This window comes from Temnothorax curvispinosus, unplaced genomic scaffold (assembly GCF_003070985.1).
Source record: "Temnothorax curvispinosus isolate PA1 unplaced genomic scaffold, ASM307098v1 QBEX01004747.1, whole genome shotgun sequence".
Lineage (NCBI taxonomy): Eukaryota > Metazoa > Arthropoda > Insecta > Hymenoptera > Formicidae > Temnothorax > Temnothorax curvispinosus.
Genome location: NW_020214527.1, coordinates 351441 through 373512, shown reverse-complemented (window position 1 = coordinate 373512; position 22072 = coordinate 351441). Strand labels below are relative to the sequence as shown.

General features: G+C 43.1%; 2 protein-coding genes across 2 annotated transcripts in view; one reads left to right on the top strand and one right to left on the bottom strand.

The window, feature by feature from the left end:
* The window catches only part of LOC112453879 (BTB/POZ domain-containing protein 7-like), a 52152-nt gene that overhangs the window by 3517 nt on the left and 26563 nt on the right, over positions 1-22072 (bottom strand). The window lies entirely within an intron of this gene.
* LOC112453878 (apolipophorins) overlaps positions 116-22072 on the top strand; it is a 26280-nt gene continuing 4323 nt past the window's right edge. The window contains exons 1-17 of the mRNA XM_025014880.1: positions 116-287; positions 7151-7177; positions 7346-7530; positions 7988-8170; positions 8257-12837; positions 12940-13449; positions 13801-13981; positions 14147-14363; positions 15317-15609; positions 17711-17905; positions 18046-18272; positions 18818-19310; positions 19593-19774; positions 19880-20094; positions 20330-20903; positions 21025-21272; positions 21434-21677. Of these exons, the coding sequence (XP_024870648.1) occupies positions 218-287; positions 7151-7177; positions 7346-7530; positions 7988-8170; positions 8257-12837; positions 12940-13449; positions 13801-13981; positions 14147-14363; positions 15317-15609; positions 17711-17905; positions 18046-18272; positions 18818-19310; positions 19593-19774; positions 19880-20094; positions 20330-20903; positions 21025-21272; positions 21434-21677 (8625 nt within the window). The 5' untranslated portion in view covers positions 116-217. The remainder of the gene's footprint in view (positions 288-7150; positions 7178-7345; positions 7531-7987; positions 8171-8256; positions 12838-12939; positions 13450-13800; positions 13982-14146; positions 14364-15316; positions 15610-17710; positions 17906-18045; positions 18273-18817; positions 19311-19592; positions 19775-19879; positions 20095-20329; positions 20904-21024; positions 21273-21433; positions 21678-22072) is intronic.

Below are 22072 nucleotides of genomic sequence, written 5' to 3'. Positions count from 1 at the left end.
GACGACGGCGAGAGCGGGACATATGTGTACGAATGGCCCACAACATGCATAGGAAAGATTTATAAAGCGCGGGTGGGGAGCTGCGAGAGCATAAAAGCACGCACGAAGAAAAGCGCAGACGCTTTTGTCGTGTTCGCCCGTGGCCGCCGATCGTGTCACCGCTGATTGTGCGAGAGTAGTGCTAAAGTAGTTTGCGGTACTCGGGGGAGAGAAAGCCATGGGGCTCGCGAGGGCGGCCGTCTTCGCCGGCTGTCTCCTTCTCTTCCTGGCGGTCGACGCCTCAGGCAGTAAGTAAAGCGGAAAATGCGCCTCGTCGCTCATCCCCCTTTTTCTGCAAAGTACTCCGATACTTTATGATCTACCCCCCTAGAGAGCTGGAACACGGCCGTTGCATCCGGCGGCGCGCGTACGCTCCTCTTTCTATTCTTCGCTGATCACGGAAGCGCGAAAGTTATAAGACCGGAGAGCAGTACCGATTCCGTACTTTTCCTAAATAAAGAACTTTCCTCGGTTGAAAGATGTAATACGTATTGAAGGGAAGTAAGTAAATGTGCTGAGAACAAGCCGCACGTATAAGGCGATATATATCAAGAGTTTTGGATTCTATTGAAAAGAAACTGCAGAGTTCTTCTTAGTTCTTTTAGCTTCGTAACTCTTATGTACATCTATCCATGTAGAGCGGGAAATAGAATAGCCGAACGTTGTTCGAAATCAGAAGAAAGAAACTGTTCCCATTCTTTTACGTGCGAAATTACAAAGCAATATGTCCAGCAATATTTTTTATCCCAAGGTTTCCAAGATAAATGATAAGAATAATGATAAATAATGATAACCTAAGTTCAAATTTAATTTGAATCGATTGAGGGTTGAATGAAAGAAATTATCACGATATATTTAACGCGATATTTAAAAATGCATAATTATTTTAGTGATGAATAGTACAGTAATTATTTTAGGGGTAGTTCAAATTGTTCTAACAGTTCTATTCCGATATCAACTCTTACCTACATATATTTTGTATATACGTTAGTACTTCAACCGTATTTCACATTGTGCAATATAACGTTGGTTAAATTATTGATATTCCTGAAGGAGCTCGCAAAGTTGCGTCTCAGCACTCAGATACGAAGATTTAAACCGCGTTCTCCCTTGCGGACCTTTCGAGAAGACCGGATGACTTCGATGAGTCTTAATTTTTCTATCAAATTAAAGATTAATGCACGAGTGTTGATAGAAAGGGTCAACGCGCTCGGCGCGGTCAGGTTTGAATATCATAAGGTTACTCGCTGTGTCAAGGATAGAGATTATCGTCGCGAATGGATGTCGAAATTACTGATATTTTCGTCAACTACAGAATCCCAAAAGATTCCTGGAACTTTATCCGCGCTATTGTTCCAGTGATTAACCAGCGAGAAACTATACAGATAACGAAACGCTTTTCCTTTATATATTCATTTGTAATTCCATTGCGATTTACAAAAAATTATCTTTGACGTCAACTATCGTGACGTACTTATCTAACATGATATTAAATTCAGTTCAATCTCCCTCGTAATAGCAAGGGGAAAGTGCTGCTGGGTACTTCTGTGCGCGAAATCCTTTCTCTCTTCGTCGTCTTTAGCGACAGTAATTCATTCATCGACGTGATAGTATTTGCATTATCGACATATAATTTTCCATTCCACGTTAAGTTACAATTCATTCCAGATTTTAATTAATAATCAAAGTCGACCGCGCGCGCGCGAGCTTCTTTTATGTTTGTGAATGAAGTATAGAAGTTTTTATCGGCGAGCGCGTGTTTATTATTTTCTTATTACTGGAGGAAAAGATTAAAGAAAATTGTTCTTTCGATTACATTGTCAGGCGTAAAGGAAGAGAATGCCAGGGGCTTCCATTAACAAACAAGAATGCTTTAAGTTGAATTATGTTTCAAGCAAAGTAACGGCCACTAAAGTAATTTGTGGAAGGTAGTTGTGTAGGTGTATATAGAAAATCAGTTCTTCTCAATTTCCGCGAAATTGGAGCGAGTAAGTAATGGATGAAATGAATGAAACTCTTTTTAGCCAGAGAGCCCTTTTATTCTTATAAATAACGAAAAAGGGACACTCATTAATTTACAAATGTATTCGGTGTCGCGCGTGAACAAAAATGAAATGTATGATCCGCCGCGAATTGGTTAAATATTATTGTCCCATCCGGCAGGGAGCTGGTGGATAAAATGCTCATTCCGTAACTGTAATAGCCGATTTTATGTTTTTGCTCTTAAACGATACGGGGAACTCACTCCCCCTCCCCCTTCCTCGTATATCGCTATAGGATTGATAACGCTTTATCGTGCCTCTATAATTCTTCCTTCGATCGGTGTTGTTCGAGCTAATCTGGAGTAATCGCGCGTGCATTAGCGCACAATATATGTACACCACACAGTCACACGACGACCATTTATGATTCTTTTTATAAAGCGCATCTCGAATGCGAGAGAATGCTTATTCACTTTCGAACCTCATATTCCCGGCGTTTGAATGTGAAATCAAACGGGAGTTCATGAATGCGTTTCCTCTTTTGCTTCCTCATAGAGGATTATTTGTTTCTATAGCAACGGAACCGAATATAAAAACCACAGAAAAGAACACTTTCGGAAAGGATTTTCAGGACCTCGAAGATAAATTCGTAGCAAATAATATATTATTTATTCAGGTAATATAATATAATATTTTAACCGGTAATATAGCATACGTTTTTTTTCGAAAAGGCGACTTTTAATTGCAATCAATCAACAACAATCAATGTTTATTATATACTTTATTTATATAGATATAGACGGAATATTTCTTTCGCGCGCGCGAAGTAAATTATCGGCGAAAATGAGGCAGGCTCGGAATGACAGGGGCTCGGGTAATCAATATCGCTCCTGACGTGAATGTGCGGTCGCATTTCTAACGTGATATTGGGTGGAAGCAATTAAGCTTCGCGAAGGAGCGAAACCCCTCGACCGTGCAGGCGAACGCGCGGTGGAGTTTCCTCGCCACGTTCTAGAAGTAACGAAATAGTGGTTAAAGAGTTCGCGTATACGGCGTATCGGTGCTCTCGGAACGAGGTCCGTATCATTGAAACGATTACAGGTCCCCCGTGTTCGACCGGACATTTGGTAAATTGATCTGACGTCCCTACATCCCAGTAAAATAGATCCGATCTGACCGTTGCGACGTAACAAACGTTCTTTCACCGCCGCGTTTTTAAGTACGTTAAAGGGAGCGTATAACACCGCGATGGCCGGAGCATCGCCACCGTTTCTCTCGCCGCGGCTCTCTCGAGCAAAATGCCATCGAGCGTGGTGTGCCCCGATCGCGATCGTCGGCCTTACGTGTCGCCGCGACACGGTTTTCCAATTGCCTCGGCTACGCGGCAATCGTATTTCCCGAAACGCCGGAAAATAAAAACAATGCCGCGCGAGAGTTGGACGTTTTTTTTTTTCCATATAAATTATAAATATTCCCTTCAAACGTAACATCTCCCCCGCTATATCGAGCCTCACCCGACGGCGGCGCATTGAAGGCGCATTAAATTCCGTGATAAATGATTACAATGGCGCGCCTGTAACGCGCGCGAGAGAAATGGAAGCGCGATTGTCGGGTTAAAAATATGAGCGGAGAATACGGGGGTTCATCGAGGAGAAAGATCGACGTTTAAACGCGCCGTGAAATAATGCCGGGAGATAGATAACCAGCGCGCCCCTGAGCGTATGAAATATGAAAGTGGATACTCTCTGTCGTTCGCGCCGGCGAATTTGCATAATGCATACGTTTAAGTAATATAACGAGAACGGAGCACCTCTAATCATGCGGCGCACATCGGGGAGCAAGCATACGCCGAGAAATTATGGTTGCAATTGTTAGATTACAGCAAAATCCCGGCGAGACTCTCTCTCTAAGCGCGCCGGTATACATTTCACATATTGTGTATACATCTGTCGACGTTGCATTATTCAGTCGACGAAATAACATTTGAACAGCGTAGCTATAAATTTAATTGACGAGTTATATGTTCCGCGCAATTTGCGTATAATTTTGGATTGGCTTCTCCGAGAGAAAATTTCGGCACAAATTATCCCCTTAATTCGGTCACCGAACTTTAAATAAAAATTTCACTAAAATCTATGTAAATATTAAGCCAAAATAAATTTACCCTATCTATATCTAAAGAGTAATTTACGAAATGTTTAATTGATTATATCCTAAAAATAACCAGTTGCTCCTATAAATATCTTATTGTTTGTCGCTTGGAAAACTCGATTCCGAATCAAAGGGTAAATAATACAGAAGAGTGAAAGATAGAAAGCAATTGAGAGAGATAAAAGTGCTAATACAATTTCAAAGGAATTTCTTCTTCGCACGTTCCGGCAGATAAAACGTGAAATTCCGACGGTTCGGTAATAATAAACGGAAATCGCCGCACGACTATATTTTATATTTCGACGAACTCGTAGATTGTCGTCAAAGTGACGACGATTAGAGGAAAAGAGATTGATCATCCCCTGTCCGCAGCATTATTGTAGAGAAACAATGCACATCTTGATCGAATAGATTCACCCTTCTTTTGGTCTATTCTCGCGCGCGAGAGGAGACTCCCACTTTCCTCCGCCACCTCCTCCTCCTCTTTTCGCACGCGTCGTTCTTTATCCCTTTGTTATCCCTTTGTCCCCATTGAAGGAACGCTTCGCCCTTTCTCTTGTTGCACCTCATCTATCTATTTTTCTCTTCATTTATTCGGACTCTGTTATTTTACTCTGTCTCTCTCTCCCTCCCTCCCTCTTTTTCTCTCTCTCTCTTTTCTTACGTCATCATCATCTAAATAAAGTGCAATCTGAATATTTTTATTTATATAATGCGTTATCTGTCACATTATTCTTCGACAAAAAAAATACTTTTCCGATTTATTCGTAAAAGAATTATCCTACGCTCTTCCCTGCGGCAATAAAAGATTCCTAGTAGAGCCTCGCTATATATGCGCACACGTTTCTAACCGAATATAAATTGTGAGGATTAGATTTAACTGCTTCCGCTGCGAGATACTTTGATCGCTTCAACGGAAAACGCTAATTGTCGTATAACTCTTATGGATACACGTGCACAATTTGTAAATCGCTCCGCTTTCGTTTTCTGCTATTTGTTTCTGCTATTTTCGTAGAAACGATATCATTTTTGCCGGATGCAAATTAATTATACTCATCGTTTTTCGTCGGGCAAATATAAATTATGCAATTCGTCTCGGTGCAAAGAGCAATTTCTTATGCTCGCTTGTTTTTCGCTTCGATTAATCTTGATATGATATTGGGTAATATTTAGCCGGCTAATCTGTTATTAACGAAAAATCTATGTTTACACGTACACTTTTTCTCACCCTATATATGCATGTACATTAGACTCGACATTAGATATACTCGCGATAGAAAATCAAACTTTGCGTTTGAATTTGCGAAGAATGCGAACCTAATTCCGACAGAAGTCTTAAGAAGTACAACTATAAAATTTTGAAAACAATTAAAACAACAAATATTTATATATAATACAATAAATAAAGACAAAAATTATATAAAATGTTTACAAATGCACAAATATATTGACATACCTTAAATATAAATAAAGAAGTTAATTTAATTCCTCTCTGCACAAAAAAGTTGCTTACAGACGTAAACAATATTTTTACATATTTTAAAATTTTCCGATATTCTTTGTTCCTTTAATACCGAGATTTTTACGATATAAATTGCGAAATAGGCGTATAAATTATACGTCTAGCAAAATTGATATTAATGTTTTCGTGATACATGCAGTTTGTGGACTTTAAACTTCCGCCATAGTCGCTTAATGAACATCCGTTATTTCTTCATATTATTGACCTAATAACTTGTCGTTTATCTCGAAAATAAGTTGAGGGATACGGAGATTATATGGCTAATAAGACACACCAATCGTCTCTTAATAGAATACAACCTTATCTTATGTATCTTATTAGAACTTAATAGAATATAATATAATTAAATACAGCCTAATAAAAATATTTTATATATTTATCTAATTTCATAAAATTATATAGTCAACTGTAAACTTCTGTAAACAAATAAGATTTGTCGCATCTACTGAGTCAACTATATTTATATCATGTTATGTCTTGTTTGTGCTCGCCTATGAATTTTGCCATCAATGTTTATATTTTTCCGAATACAAGCGAGATAAAGGGGAAACAGAGATAAAGGCTAACGCGAAACGCTGACAAATATTAATATTAAATACTTATATTGATAATTCTTCGTAATGTCTCATATAAAATTAATGTGTTTAATATTGCAATTACATTATGAAATACATGATTAATGTAATGTTTGATATTTGAAAAATGTTCAATATTTAACATACATATATTTAAAAGTCGTGCATAACATATAACAACAAATGTAATAAATGGCCCTTTGGTACTTTAACGCGCAAATCGAAAGATTCGCCGGACTAAAAAGAGCGTAACGTAAATGTCAAATTACTACAGGTACTGCAATTGATTGATACGTTACCTTTTATAGCTCCTGCTCAAAGTGTCACTTCGGCTTTGTCCGAATCAATTTAAATGTTAAAGGGTGAAACTATTGTGGCACACCATTAAATCCGCCAGTCCGCGGCCACCGACACGCTCTATCGAACAAAAATGGAAGTTCCATGGTCCAGGGTCAAGAAAGTCACGATTAACAGCACGTTATCAACGTTCGACCCTAGCACCGAGTTCACTCGATGCATAAATATATTTTTTTCGACGTAATCTGTGCGTCAGGCATAATAGATTATGGCCCGTCTGTTTTTTTTTCTCTCACTTGAGTCCGTATTTCGATCAAATTCGAAAATTAAAGTAATGTCAAGTTAATACAAAGAAAGTTTTAGTTTTTTTTTTTTCGTTTTTGTTATACGCTCTCCGTTTTTATCATTCTCCTTGTCATATTTCTCTGCAAACACATTTTTAATTAGTGCAAAAAAAGAAGAAACATTTCCATTCACCTTACCGTGCAATTTGTGTTACTTTAGTTAACATAATTAATATTAAATACGCATACTCTTAAAATTATTACTAGAAACTGGTACATAATTTTCTTTTTTTGTTACAGATAAATGTACAGTCGGCTGCCATGGAAGTAAGTGTAATATTTTTATAAACTATATGAGAGAAATATTGTCATGATTATTTTCAAAAAGGACAAAAAGTCTCGTTGAATAAATTGAAATTAGAAAATTTCTTACAATATAGGTAAATGATTTCGTGATAGATTTAACTTATACGTATTTTTGCGTGATTTTTTTAGTGCACGGAGGTAAAGCCTATCAGGAAGGACACACATATATATACGATTTGGAAGGAACGTCTGTGACATCGGTCCCCGATGCTCAGGGTGACGCTACCTTGAAGCTGAAAGGTACCGTTGAATTGTCAGTGAAGCCTGACTGCATTCGGCAGATCCGATTGAAGGGCGTATCAATCAATGGAGCCGTAAGTATTTTTTTATCTACTGTTACATCATGTGTTTCCTAAAATATCTGTGCTATAAATATCGCAAAAGATATATATCCGAGGAAGACAGTAGAAATAGAGTAGAAATATGAGGCCCGGAAGTGTGATTTCGATCTTAAAGCGATATTAAAGAACTTTTAATCTAATTACGTTCAAATGAATCTCCGTAATAAAAACTTTTAATTTACTGCTCTCAGCAGGAATTAATCTGTGATAGTTTATATAATTTGTGTTTTCAATATAATACACATGAAATTTATTATCATTTTATAAACAATGAATTATTATAGTTCAGTTTTATGATATAAACACATTACACACACACTCTTATCTCTTTTATTACAAGTTACGAGCATAGTAGATAAATTTGTTTCACATATTGCGAGAGAATACCAGAAGTGCAAGTGTGTGAAAGTATACGTATGCTATCTTTTAGCCAATATCGCTGCCAGATGTTGAAAAGCACGCGCTGCAATTCAACTATCACGATGGCCATATCGATACGGAGGTCTGTATCGAACCCGGTGACTCGCAGGCGTCTCTTAACATCAAAAGAGCGGTCACTTCCTTATTCCAATCAGCTGTCATACAAGAATCTGGCTCTACAACTCATCACGAGGTACAATCGTCTTAAATTCATTTATCGTATTGAAGTTTCAGTAGAGAGTTATGTCGATATAACGCAATTGTCTATTATATTTTTAGGTCGACGTGTTCGGCGGTTGTCCAACTGACTTCTCTTTCCATAAAGACGGCGACTCGTTGGTTATCCATAAGGAGAGGGATCTGATCCGTTGCTCCTATCGCGAGAGCATCAGGCACGGTCCCGTGTCCGCGATCTACGATCAGAAATCCGACATCCAATCGGCCCCGTTGCTGTCGTCGCATCAGAAGATCGAGCAACGTTTCAAGCGCGGTATTCTCAACAAAGCGACCTCGGCCGAGACGTACAAGTTGAAACCCTGGAGCAACGGAGACATAGGCGCCAAGACCATCGTGCAGACCACTCTGACGCTCAAGGGTGAGAAGGGCGATAGCCCGAACGCCCCGGTTTCCCAGCCGAGATCCTTGATCTTCGAAGCGCCGCATCCCGTCGTCAAATCGTCGCCCGACAGCATCGCCGCGGCCGTAAAGGCAGCGAGCGCCGAAGAGCACGACGGCGTAAAGCACGACGCGGCGGAAAAGTTCGCGCAACTCGTCAAAGTCCTTCGTCTCAGCAGCAAGAACGACATTCTCACGATCTACCAGAAGGTGAAAAATGGCAACGGCTTCGACAAAGTCCTGGACAAGAAGATCTTCCTGGATGCCCTCTTCCGCGCCGGAAGTGGTGAGGCAGCAGAGGTGAGCGTGGATCTGTTAAAGAGTCACGAGCTTTCCGGGGTCCAGGAGCTTGTGTTCTACGCGAGTCTCGCTCTCGTGAATCACGTGAACCTACCATCGGTGACCGCTGTCACCTCACTTCTTGATCAACAAAACTTACCGCGCCTCGGCTACCTTGGAGTCGGCCAGGTGATCGGCAAGTACTGCCAAGAGCACCCTTGCGAGAACGTGGCCGAAGTCAAGCAGGCCGTCCACAAGATCCGCGAGAAGGTCGGCAACGGGAAGGCGAAGACCAGAGAACAGGAGAATCTCATAGTCTCGGCTTTGAAGGCGCTGGGTAACACCAAGTACCTTGACGACGCCACTCTGCAGAAAGTGGTTGGCATCGCCGAGGACAAGAACGTTCGCAATCGAGTCAGGGTAGCCGCGATCGAGGCTCTGCCTACCCGTTGCACCATGAAATGGAAAAATGTCCTTCTGAAGGTCTTGGGCAATCGCGAGGAAGACAGCGAGATCAGAATCAAGTCTTATCTGGCTTTGGTCGCTTGTCCCTGCCCCCACGTCGCTGAAGGTCTCAAGGAGACTTTGGACAAGGAAACGGTCAATCAAGTTGGATCCTTCATTCAGAGCCATTTGCGTAATCTGCGAGCGTCCGCTGATCCGAGCAAAGCCGAGGCGAAAAGGCATCTCGGCCAGATCAAGCCACGAAACAAATTCCCAGAGGACTTCCGCAAGTTTTCCTTCAACAATGAACTATCGTACAATGTAGGCGGTATTGGAGTCGGTTCCGCCGCGGAGAGCAATGTCATCTACAGCCAGAATAGCTTCGTGCCACGCTCCCTCAATCTAAACTTGACCACCGAGATATTCGGAAGATCTTTCAACTTCTTGGAGCTTAATACGCGAATCGAGAATCTCGACAGATTGATCGAACATTACTTTGGACCCAAGGGTCGCTTCACGCAAGACGAAGCGGAAGATTTGGTGGAAAAGGGAGTGGACAGGGCAGAGAATGTCATTAATTACATCAAAGAGAAGGTCGGCAAACTGCGTAGCAAGCGTGAAGTCAAGCAGGGAGAACTCGACAAATTCGCCAAAGGTGTGAAATTAAGGAACAATGAGGTAGACCAGCAGCTCGACTTCGACCTGTCCGTCAAACTGTTCGGTGTCGAATTGGCCTATCTGACTTACGACGGCAATCCCACGCAGGTCACGCCAGAGCACATTATCGACAAGGTGTTCGACAACCTTGAGGACGGAATCAACAAGATAAAGAAGTTTGATTACAATGTGCAAAATCACATGCAGTTCCTCGACGCAGAGGTCATCTATCCGACAAATCTCGGTTTGGCTCTCTCTCTCGGCGTAATCGGCACCAGCGTGGTCCATATAAAAACATACGGCAGGGTCGATGTTCCGGCTATCATAAAGAATCCGAACAACGCCGATGTACACTTTGGCTTGGAGCCCAGTGCCTCTATTCGTATTGCTGGTAACTTGGTCGTTAAAGGATTCGATGTGGAGTCCGGTATGAAACTCATCAGCACGTTACATACCGACACGGCGTCCGACATAACGGTGAAACTATTGGACGGCAAGGGTGTCGACGTAGTTGTCGGTATGCCGAAGAAGAAAGAGGAACTCATAAGTATTAGTAGCGAGATTCTGTTGAGCTCCGGCGATACATATAAAGCTGCCAAGTTCGGTAAGGGTAAGGTATATAAAGACTGCTTCGAGCAGCTGTCCAGTGTTCTGGGTATAACAGTTTGCGGCCACGTAGAATTCCCCGTTGATAGCATCGAGTCGGTGCAGAAGAGAGCATTCTTCCCACTGAACGGCCCGTCGAAGTTCAGCATTAGCCATGAAAACAATGACTTATCCACTATCCACCTCAAGATCTACCACGACAAGACACCCAAGTCTAGATCGTTTGAAATCTTGTTGGAGACGCCAAACAGCAAAACTAACAGACGCGTGTCTTTCATCGCTGAAGCCGCCGTCGAGCCTAACAAGCGCGCCAAACTATCTTTCGATTCTCCCTTCAAGAAAGCCTCTGTCGAAGCGGTAATAAAAGAAGAACCTCAAGAACGCTCGCTTACAGTTACCGTGCACAATGATAATCAGGAGTACTACGGGCGCGTCGGTCTTTTGGCCAGCGGTGCCAAGTATAAGCCGATCTTGGAGTACAAGGTACCGGAGCATATCGAGAAGTTGGCAGGTACCAAATCCGGATCGAAGACGTCCCGCGGCGGTCAGCAATACGAGGTGCAAGGTACCGTAGAGGTGGTCGATCAGGATGGTGGCAAGAAATACGTATTCGACAATGTAGCCCTCGTCGCGAGTGGTCAGAAGCTCGTCGGTCTCGACGGTTACGTTCACTCCGCGGAAAACGCCGCCAACTTGGACATGAAGGTGAACTACGGCGAAGAATCCGTCGCTCTCAAGTTGGACGCGAAGAAAAAAGATGATAGTTACTTCTCGATCAGCGTCTCGGCGTTGCCATCGAAGGATCCCAATATCGGGTTCAATATCCAGTCCGAAATCCACAGGGAACCGTACGCGTATAAATACAATCTGGTCTTCGTTCACGGCCCGGATCAGAACTCCAAGATAAACCGTTTCACCCTCGAGCATGAGGCTATCGCCAAACCGAACCAGGACGGGCTGAACTTCATCGTGGGTGGCTCCACCAAGATCGCATATCCTGCCGTGAAGCTGAAATTGGAGCTCGAAGGTAAGATGAAACCTACAGAAGTAAAGGGCAAGATCGGGATCGTTTATGACAAATTCAAGTTCGGCTCGAAGCTGTCCGCCGAGCAGAACAAAGCCAAGGTAGGCGACTACGAGGTCGAATTCGAAGCCGAGCTTTTGCAGAACAGCATCAAATTAGAGTCCAAGCGTACGATTATCGATCCGCACAAGAGCAAATATAAGAACAAGCTCGAGCTTGTACCGGGAGGTAAATACGAGGCCGATGCACTGGTGACGTATAATCGGGACAAGAATAACAAGAACGTGAACTTTGAGATAGACAGTGACCTGAAGCTGGACGGCAAAAAGGCCAAAGTTTTCGGCAGTTTGAACGTCGAGCGTCCCAATAGTGTTCAGTCACAGGCGTACGTCATCGTCGGCGACGTCAAGTACGTTGACTTCCTATTGAAGGCCCAGCAACTGGACGCGAATCCTCAAGGCAGTCTGACTTTGAACGTGAAGAATTATTTGGATGTCGCAGGACAGTTATCGATGCAGAATGGCAAAGGCAAGGTACATCTCAACATTGACTTGCCGAAGATCAGCCGGAAGATCAAAGGAACCGGCGACTTGGCGATATCCGGCACACAGTACAACGGTGACTTTGAGCTTCTGCTCGACGCGGAGAAGGATCCGAACAAGCGCATCAAGCTATCCACTGCGAACGACATAAAGAAGAACGCCATCGATACGAAGAACGTGCTCGAGATAATGAGTCATAAATTCGAGCTGAACGGCAAGGGCAAGTTGGTTGGTACCACAAACGAAGGCGAGCTGACCGCCGAAGCGGACGTCACTCTGCCGAACGGTCGTCGTCTGGCTGGCAATTTCAAGCGTACGTCCAAGAAGGATAATAACAACAAATACATTATCGACATAGCCGGCGAGTTAGAAGACCAGGAATCTAAGGGCGGCAAAACGCGAAAGATCACAGCTAGTCAAAAACTCCGCGACGTCGATTTCAAAACCTACGCTTTCCAGGGCGATGCCCAATTGAAGGCCGTCAACTCCGATGGCAACAGCGCAGAAGTCGAGTTGAAAGCCAAGAATCTCCTCGACACCGACGGCCACAAAAAGGTGCAAGGGATCAGCCTGATTCTGTCGAGCTCGCGTTTGTCGCAACCGTTCAATCTGGAATTGGAATTTAACGAGCGCGATAATGGCGAACTGTCCTTCAACGGTGCCTCTTCCTACGGCAAGGACTTCCAGCTGAAGGTAAGCGTAATAACTACTATTTGATATCTCTCTTGTCGTAGACACGAGCGGCGAGTGTCTATAAAACTAGACGCGTATAAATATACGTTTTATCGTTCGCAGAGTTCCGAAAACTTCGTTCCCGGCAACGAGATTGACAAGCCCTGCACGATCAAAGGCAACGCGGAGCTGATACTGCCGTCGGAGAAATTGCGTAACGTCAAGCTCGACTACGCGTACGATTTGCTGATCCAATCCGAGACGGACGGTGTCTTCGATCTGAAGGGATCGACGGCGCTCACTTACAACGACGACAAATCCGTCAAGATCGAGGGCGCCTTCAAGAGCTCCGGAATTAGCGACGGCGAGCATCCCTACGAGAGCGATCTGCAACTCGATCTGGCCATTCTCAAGATCCCGCCTATCGCTTTCCGCGATCACGCCAAGTACGAACCCAGCGGCGACAAGGTGACGATTACCAGCAACTCGATCGTCAAATTCGACCAGAAGGAGATCACCCTCGCGCTCAACCCTCTCACGTTTAATCGCGATATGACGTACATCGACGTGAAGGCCAAGGCCACCACTCCGTACGAGAAGCTGAACAACATCGACCTTGAACTCAAGCACGAGGTACCGTTTTGTTGTTTCTTTTTTTTTACAATGCACAATGCCTCTTCATTATTCTTCGTATTTAGAAAAAAACTTCTCACCTAAGATCTAAACTGCGATCCCTCGCGTCTCGCTGATTACGATCCGGCTAACTGAATCATGTGCAAATATCTCGGGATTATTCCGGTCAGATATTACTCTCCCGGGATACCCCATGCTGCGTCATTTATAATAGTTTACCGCTGGTGACGTAAGCAGCGTGTGCTGTTTAAAGACGAAATAAAGTTTACGGTGACCCCGACGAGATTGCCGCGGGACGGCACTATCTATCTATCACGCGCATCTAATTTTTCCTCTATTTATCCTTTGAAGAGAGAACAGAGCGGACACGTAAGGAAAACCGACGCAGTCTTGCAGCTCAACGGTGCGAAGCACACCTTGCACAGTGAAATTCGAGGCGGCAACCTCTCTCCGATGGTATACATCACTGTTACTTGCCCAGACACCGAGGGACACGTGAAATTCAACAAGCTTGGCGACCAGGAATACAAAGGTAACTTTCATCGGATTCAAGCAAAACTGGTGCCATATTGCCTGTTTTAGAATCTTCCTTTGAAAAATATAAATATATAAATACGCTGTACATTTTTATTTAGAAAAAAAAACAGCCTAGACGTACTTCTAAATGATACACGAGCTTAACAAATTTCGTTTTCAGGCGAATGGAAGATCAAGACGCCGAAAGGCTTCGTCACTGCCGACGGACACGTCAAGCTGCAGAGCATCGACGATTTCATCATTAGTTATAATTGGGACAGCGACAAGCTCAAGCACCGTAAGATGCACGCCGAAATCACTAACAGTCCCACCGCCAAGACTGGCAGGCGAATAATCATCACCGTCACCAGCGACGGTAAAAACATCGTGACCGGAAGGTACGTTTCATCCCGTATGTAGAACGACGAAACGTGCCGATCAATTCGCGAAACAATGTGAACCTACGTCATATCTTAACGTTAATATAATGAGACCAATGATAATTCGGGACGAGAAAATAAAATTTCTACGAACGCGCGAAGACGAGGCCGGGACGTTCGGGGACGTTAGGAATTGTCTACAATTTGCTTTCTTGACAGTCTCGACTCCCATTAGCGATCCTCTGTCACTTCTGCTAAGGTCGATATTCTCGCAGTAATTCTAAACGATGTTTTCCGACGGCGATATGGATATACATCTCTCGCGCGTAACGTAAATGATCGATCGTTCTCTACGCGGCGACAAAACAAAGAATAAAAGATATCTTCGAGCAATTAACTGGGGAGGACGCGAGGTCGTTTTCAAAGGAGATCAGAGATACGCCAGAAGTCGTATCTCCGTTCGTCCCGCTATGTAATTTCATCGATTCACCCCGCTAAAATTAATTCAAGTGGCTTCCGAGAATACATTCCAACTGCCAGTCCTTTTTATTCGCGTCCCATCGAAATCGCCCTCGATCGAATCGTAAAACGTAAAAAGGGGTTACGCGGTTTAGTCGAAAATGTAGAGTATTATCGATCGTACGGTCGTTATAAAAAGCATGAAAAACAGTTATTCTCATCGGTTAGTAAAAATATCGATGTATCATTCGAATGAGAGGAACGATAAAAAAAAAAAAAACGGGGACGTCGCGCGCAATTCTGACCGACGTTTAGTTTTCTTAGGATAGAAGTACAAGTTTGTTCTGTATCCCGGAGATATATTGTCGCCTATAAACACAATTTCACGAAGAGAGTTCGAAAAATGTTGAAAGTTAAAATGAAATGTATATAAACGTAAAGGAACAACGCGCGATGCGCGAAAGAAAGGAAAACAAATGTATTTATGATAATATTTGGTGATTTGTTCGCAGCACGAACTACAAGAGGCGCGACGAGGCCGGCAAAATCACCGTCGAGGGAAGTGGCAATCTCAAGATAGGCGAGGACACGAGGAGCTCCTCCTTCAAGTACACCCGCCAGCAATTGACTCGCGAGAAGGACGGCGAATCCGGCGTGCTAATCGTCCTGAACGCCAAGTTCGATCCGGCGGCTATTGTGGGCGAGGTGAAGCTCTCGAACAAGGAGCTCCTCGTTTTCAATAGCTATTGCGAGCAGAGCAAGGATTGCGCTCATTTCAAGCTTCAATCGAGCTACGACACCGACAGTAAGTCAAATTTCGTGCCGGGTTGATTATTTCCCTCGGAAAAGAGGATTGCGATCATTATGAGAGAGAGAGAGAGGGGCAGCTTAAGTACATTGGCCCGTATTCTGAAACAGCATTTATCAAGCGAGATTTGGTTTAGATTGTTCGTAGCCAAATATTTCGTTCCTTCGATCTCCCCATTTATTTTTACAGACTCGCAATTTGCAATATTCCTCTTCTTTTCTCAAATTTTCATTTTCATCATTTCTCTTTTCTTAACGGTCTAATATTGGAAAATAGATAACCGTAGAAAATTTATGGTCGGTGAAATAAAGCAACAATATGTCGTTATTATATAATATAATAAGGCTATTATAATAATATATTATTATAACGCTTTACAATAACGCTGCTAAGCGAATATAAATAATTTGATATTAAAGTGTACGTGTGTGTGTGTATACGTGTGCGCTCTCATTTAATCTCGATGAAACGAAAATTACAACGCGAGTTCTGCAATATACCGTAATAAAAAGCCTTTCATAAATAAAGATCGGTATAGGTATATGGCGCTCCTGTGGAAAATACGTCGTATCTCGACGATACGCCGCCTCTCGCTTCGCGTGCCCGTGGGCCGGACCTTTATTAAGATACTCTCTTCGTCGCAACGTACCTGAATTCGTAAAAATGCAAAAGAGGGATACGAGGAGAGACCGTATATGATAATAATAAACCCCCGTCGCGCGCGGTCGCGCAAGAGGACACCGAACGGTATCGTTCCCCGGGCGGGCGTCTCCCAGGAAATCATCCCTTATCCGCAGCCCCCATTCGTACACGCGGATCCAACCTATTCCGGATAATTAGAGAAACTCCCGACAGTGGACCCCGTCCACTGATAACGCGTGGCCATACCGTATAATTGTCCTCGCCGCACCGTCTCCAGTTCTCTACCGTGTGTATGTTTCGCATGAGTGCGCAACACGTCGCAATATCCCTGTGTGTGCACGTACGCACGTGCACACGTTTGAAATTTCGCGCAGGGGAGGATACATGCCTGCCTTGTGCTACTACCCCTCTACCGCGCGGATCTCGGTCGATAGGCGATTCTATTCTCGCGTGATCTGCGCCTAATTCGTGCCTCGCCTCAGTTATTAATAGAGCTCTGGAATTGCATCCCTATACGTGACGACGTTGCGGCTGGTGGTGGTGGTGGTGGTGGTGGAGAACGGGTGCAAGCAACGGCGGCGTGCCGCCGCATTAACTCGAGCACACAATTCATTCTTTTTTTTTTCCCTTCTGTCCTCTCTCCCTCTCTCTCTTTTCTCTCTCTTTTTCCCGTCTTTTTTTCTCGCTCGATGAGATCGCGTCGTGAGGATCGCGATGCGAGAGGACAGGCGTGACCACACCACCGCGGGTGGCGACGGGGTGGTGGTGGCGGAGTTACACGGGGCGATACACAAGGAAAAAAAAAGGAAGAAGTTGCCCGCCGGTGCGGAATGACGTCACGCCGCAAGGGCGTGTGCTCCGCTGACGTACACGCGTCTTAATCCTTTCTAGCACCGCGATGACGTGTAGCGCGATAAAGTTTACTTCGTTTTATTTTTTTCCCCTCCACCCTCCCCCACACCTTTCCCTCCCTCGGGATCAATTTGGCGGCTGTGGCCTGTCAAGGGCCTCGGGAGTTAACGGAAATGAAATTTCCGCGATTAACATCGAGAGTAGCGCGGGGCTGCCTGAATGTAAAAAATGGGACAACGAATTTCCAATGAGAACATTAATACATTGTGATCCTTTTACGATTGTCCAACGGTAGCCTGTGAAATACGTACTCCTCGTCCTCTTACGATTTTATCACAATTGTCGATTTCAATTAATTTTATACGTGATAATAATTTCACAATTTGATATTCATTAGAAATTCTCATTTACCGTTAATCGCTTGATAGATGTCAAAAAAAGTAAAGTCGAGTAAAATGGATAGACGTACACAAAAAATATTGCATGATAAAAGTCGCGGGTGAAGGGATTACTTATTAAAAATGTATCTCTTCCGTCATTTTCTAGTTTCGACTTTTTTCTCAACACAATTTTTATAATTCGTGTTCCCGTGTTTGTTTCACAGACAAGAGCTATATGAATCACGATTTAACGGTGGAAGTAGACCTGAAGAAATTCAACGTGCCAGCTGAATTCGGATTGAAGACAAGCACCGAAGCCAAAGGGTCCAGTCTCGATCACTCTGCCAACTTGTACTTACACTCGTCGAAGGACAAGTCCCAGTATGCTTATAAACTCTACATTCACCCCAAGGAAAGCGGTAAGAAATCCTGCGCGCTTCTCTATTAGTAACTTTTGTTAATTAAGGAGATAAATAACGTCGCAATTGCGCGCGATACTCTTAAAATCGACCCTGCTGGGGGTGAAAAAATTAAGAATCGTCCCTTTCTTTTTTTACAGCTGCCATTCTGACTTTGCCCAGTCGCGAACTGGCCATTATTAGCACATTCGACTTGCCGAAGACGAAGCAAACCGGAGCGTTCAAGGTCGACGTCTCCGTTTACTTGGACAGGAAGAACAAACCGTCCGACAAGACTGCTCTAATCGCCAGCGGTGACGTTAATATCGAGAAGAACAGCGGATCTATCAGCGGAGAGGTCAAATTTGTATATCCATCTCAGCCAAAGGTATGACCATTTTATCGGATATATTTACATAGCGAGATTTCTAAATCTATACGTAAAAATCACACTGAATAACGTCCAAAACTTTTAAATTTACATGTAAAAATTACATCGAATGACATTTGATGTTAAACAAAAATTTAACTAAAAATGCATTTCCAATTTGCTTCCAATTTTTGCGCGAATAAGGTCAAAGCTTTTATAAAACTAGCGAGAGAGTGAGAGAGTGAGAGTGAGAGTGAGAGAGTGTGTGTGTGTGAAAGAGAGAGAGAGAGAGAGAGAGAGAGAGAGAGAGAGAGAGAGAGAGAGAACCCACCTCGGCAAAGCCTTTATTGTCGATTTTCTCGCAATCTAGCGAGAACGTCGAGTTTCATCGAGCCACTCGGCTATAAAAAGGGCAATGTAATACGTTCTCTGTCGATTTACCTCTGCATGTTCAGCTTGTTTTTTTATTTCGATCACATTCTCGCAATTTCAAGCCAATTGCCAATTAAATAGTTCGCTTGATTTGGTTTTCAAATCACATCGAATGTGATTCTGTTTGTCAGGATATGGCAGTGAAAGGTAAACTTCACTACGGCGGCGAACACCTGCTTGACGCGAACGTAGATATCGACGTCTTCGCCAAGAAAACGCAAAAGATCAACGTGGTGGCAAAACTAAACCGGCAAAATATCAACAAGGGTCACAACGTCTCCAGCGTGATCGAAGTGAGCAGTCGTGGACAACAACTCAAAGTCGACCTGAAATCGCACGTAGCGATTTCGGAATACGAACTTGGTTTTGGCAGTATACTGTCGTACACGGACGTGAATCAGAAGCCGAAGAGTTTGGGCGTTACGTTCTCTGCGGATCCCACGGAAATGTATCTTCTTGTAACTTCGCCTAATAAAGAACTTCTTCAACTCAACTCAAAACTAAAATTAAGCCAAAGCGTGCAGAAGTTCGACGCGGAAGTCGCGATTCTGGGCAACAAACCTATTGTAATTAACTTCGAAGGGCATGATTGGAATAGCTTCACTTATACGGAATACCAAGCAGGTAAAAAATTTATTTCGAATTAAACATTGTACTCAGAGGATATTATATATTTTTTTTTGTTTTAATGACGTATCTTTATATTATATATCTTTATATTATATAAGATATAATAATAATTAATTATCATTAATTATTATCTATTAATTTTTTAATAAAATGTATGTGTAATAATAAATTATCGCGAATTTATTATTATATTTGCTTTTAATATAAAATGTCAAAAGTCATTGATTATATTTTAAATCATATATAAGTTTACGCGAATCCGATGTTTTCCCTCAGATCCCAATGAGAAGTTCGTCGTGAACGGGCGCGTTGTGCTCGGACAACTGGCCGAAATTCATGCCGACGCTTTCAGGGATGGAGTGAAGAAGGATCTGTTCCACGCTTTGATCCACCTTGATGAAGAGAAGTTCCTCAAACCTGACTTCGGCTACAACAAGGACAACATTGTCTACGCGCTCGTAAGTACATTTTCGTGCGATGTGATAATTGTAGTATTGCTTTACTGACTTTATTGATATAATTTAGATTTAGCTTTATTAATATAACTTATTGATATAATTTAGGAACATTCTCGAGTGCGCGAGTCATTGAAACAGCTCAAGGACGTCTCCAATGATATAGTCAACGAAGCAGAAAAAGAATTGACAGATCTTGTAGAACATTTGAAGAAGGCCCAGCCGAACCTCAAACCACTCTTGGACTATTACGAAACCGAATTGAACAAACTGAAGAATGAGCTCAACGCTGACCAGACCATCAAAGACATACAAGCTACTTTGTAAGAATTTAATAACTATTTTTTCGATTTTACATCGTATTCGTACAATTTTATATAAATTTAGAAAAGGTAATAATAAAGACATTTGTAACAATCCTGCATATATAATAACTACACATTTATGATATATATATAACAACATATCAACATGTAAATATCCTTACAAGTTGAAATTTATATCAGTCGTGGATCCCGTTGAGTTGCCGCGCGCGTAATATCGATCGTATTCTTCCAGGAACAAGTACTTCGGAGCTATTATCACGGCCATCGCGGATACCATAAAGCAAGTAAACGCGCAATTAAACGAACTTCGGAAAGAATACGCTGAAGTACTCGCCAAGCTCGAAGACGTATGGAAGAAGGTTTATCCTCAGCTAAAAGAATCCTACAACAAGATAGCTAATGCGTACATAGATGTCGTCGATAGCATCGCCAATGTTTCGATGGCCTACCTCAAGGCACTGCTCACCTTGATTAATGAACATCAGAAGGAGCTGAAGGAATTAGCGACAGTGGCTGCGGAGCTCATTCAGGACGTTGCTAAGATCGTATTCAAAGCCGCCATTCAGATCAGGAAAGACGTTGAAGAATTCGTCCTCATGTTGAGAAATCAAATGCAAGCCTTACCAATCTTCGACATCGCAAAGGAGCAATTCCAGGATATCGTGAACTTCCAAATTCCGGAAGCCGTGTTGGCCTCCATTCACGAACTCAGCGAGGTCATAAAGGCCATGCTACCGACTGACGAACTTCGACAGCTCTTCAGCGCTACTTATGAATACATCATAAAGCACGTCAAACACGAGAAAGTAAGTTTCCCTACCCGTCTTACGTTGCATTTTGCCATTTCAGATAGTACGCTTCGAACGGTACCGAAATTACTAAAATAGCAAAGGTCTTGAAATAATAAAATGCTATCGTCCCGCGCAGGTCGATAATACCAATGAGATCAAGAAGATCTATGATCATGCGGTCGATGCCATTGTGTCCCTCATCAAGCTTCTGGAATCTAGCGGCGCCTTGGACAACATGTTAGATAGCTTGTTTGAAGCTCATCTTCCCGTGGAGCTTGAAATGTTAGCGAAATTGCCAACGATCACCTCAATCAAAGTATCTCTCGTCAATCTGATACGTAATAACGAATTACCATCGGCCGCGGATCTCTACTACACCTACAGGTATTTTCTCTTCTACTTTATCTACTTTAACTTTCGTTTTATTACGTATTATTTTCCTGTGAACTGCGAGATTTCACGTTTATCAAAATTAAAAAATAAACGTTACACCTTTCGCTGCAAGAATGCTAATCAATGTTAATAATTTTTTTTACTTTAAACAGACCAACTCTGTTGCTTTCCGACATCATACCTCCCTTCAGCAAATTCGGCGTCGTCGTCGACGGAGGACATATCTTCACCTTCGACGGCAATCATCTCAGTATGCCCGGCGATTGCACCTATATCTTGGCCCAGGACATGCAGGACGGCAATTTCTCCGTCGTCGCAAACTTCAACAAAGGGAATCTCGTTGGCGTAACCGTTACGGAGCCTAAAGAGAGCATCACACTGAAGAACAATGGCAACGTAAGTTTATTTCTCTTATCTCTTAACCAATTTCCTATAGCGGCGGCAAGTTACGTCGGTGGATATGTGACATGAATTGAGAACGGGGTAAATGAGTTGGAGAAAGGGAAACGTGAAAGGGAGAAAGGGAGATAGGGTGGGTAGGGGGTGAAACCACTAGACCACTCTCATACGGTATTCCGTGTACGAGTCTTATAATGCAATCCCGTATTGAACTGTAACTCTGTAAGTTTGCTGGGGGGCTCCAAACTTCGCTGACAAGTCAAACCCTATTATCCTCGCGTTGCTTCCCTTATAGACGGACCGAGCGAGGAAGGAATAAAAATCGCCCCGTTGTTCGTCTTGCGCGCGGGCTCCGTTGCCGATCTCTCACAAAGCCCGCGCTTCTCGCAATT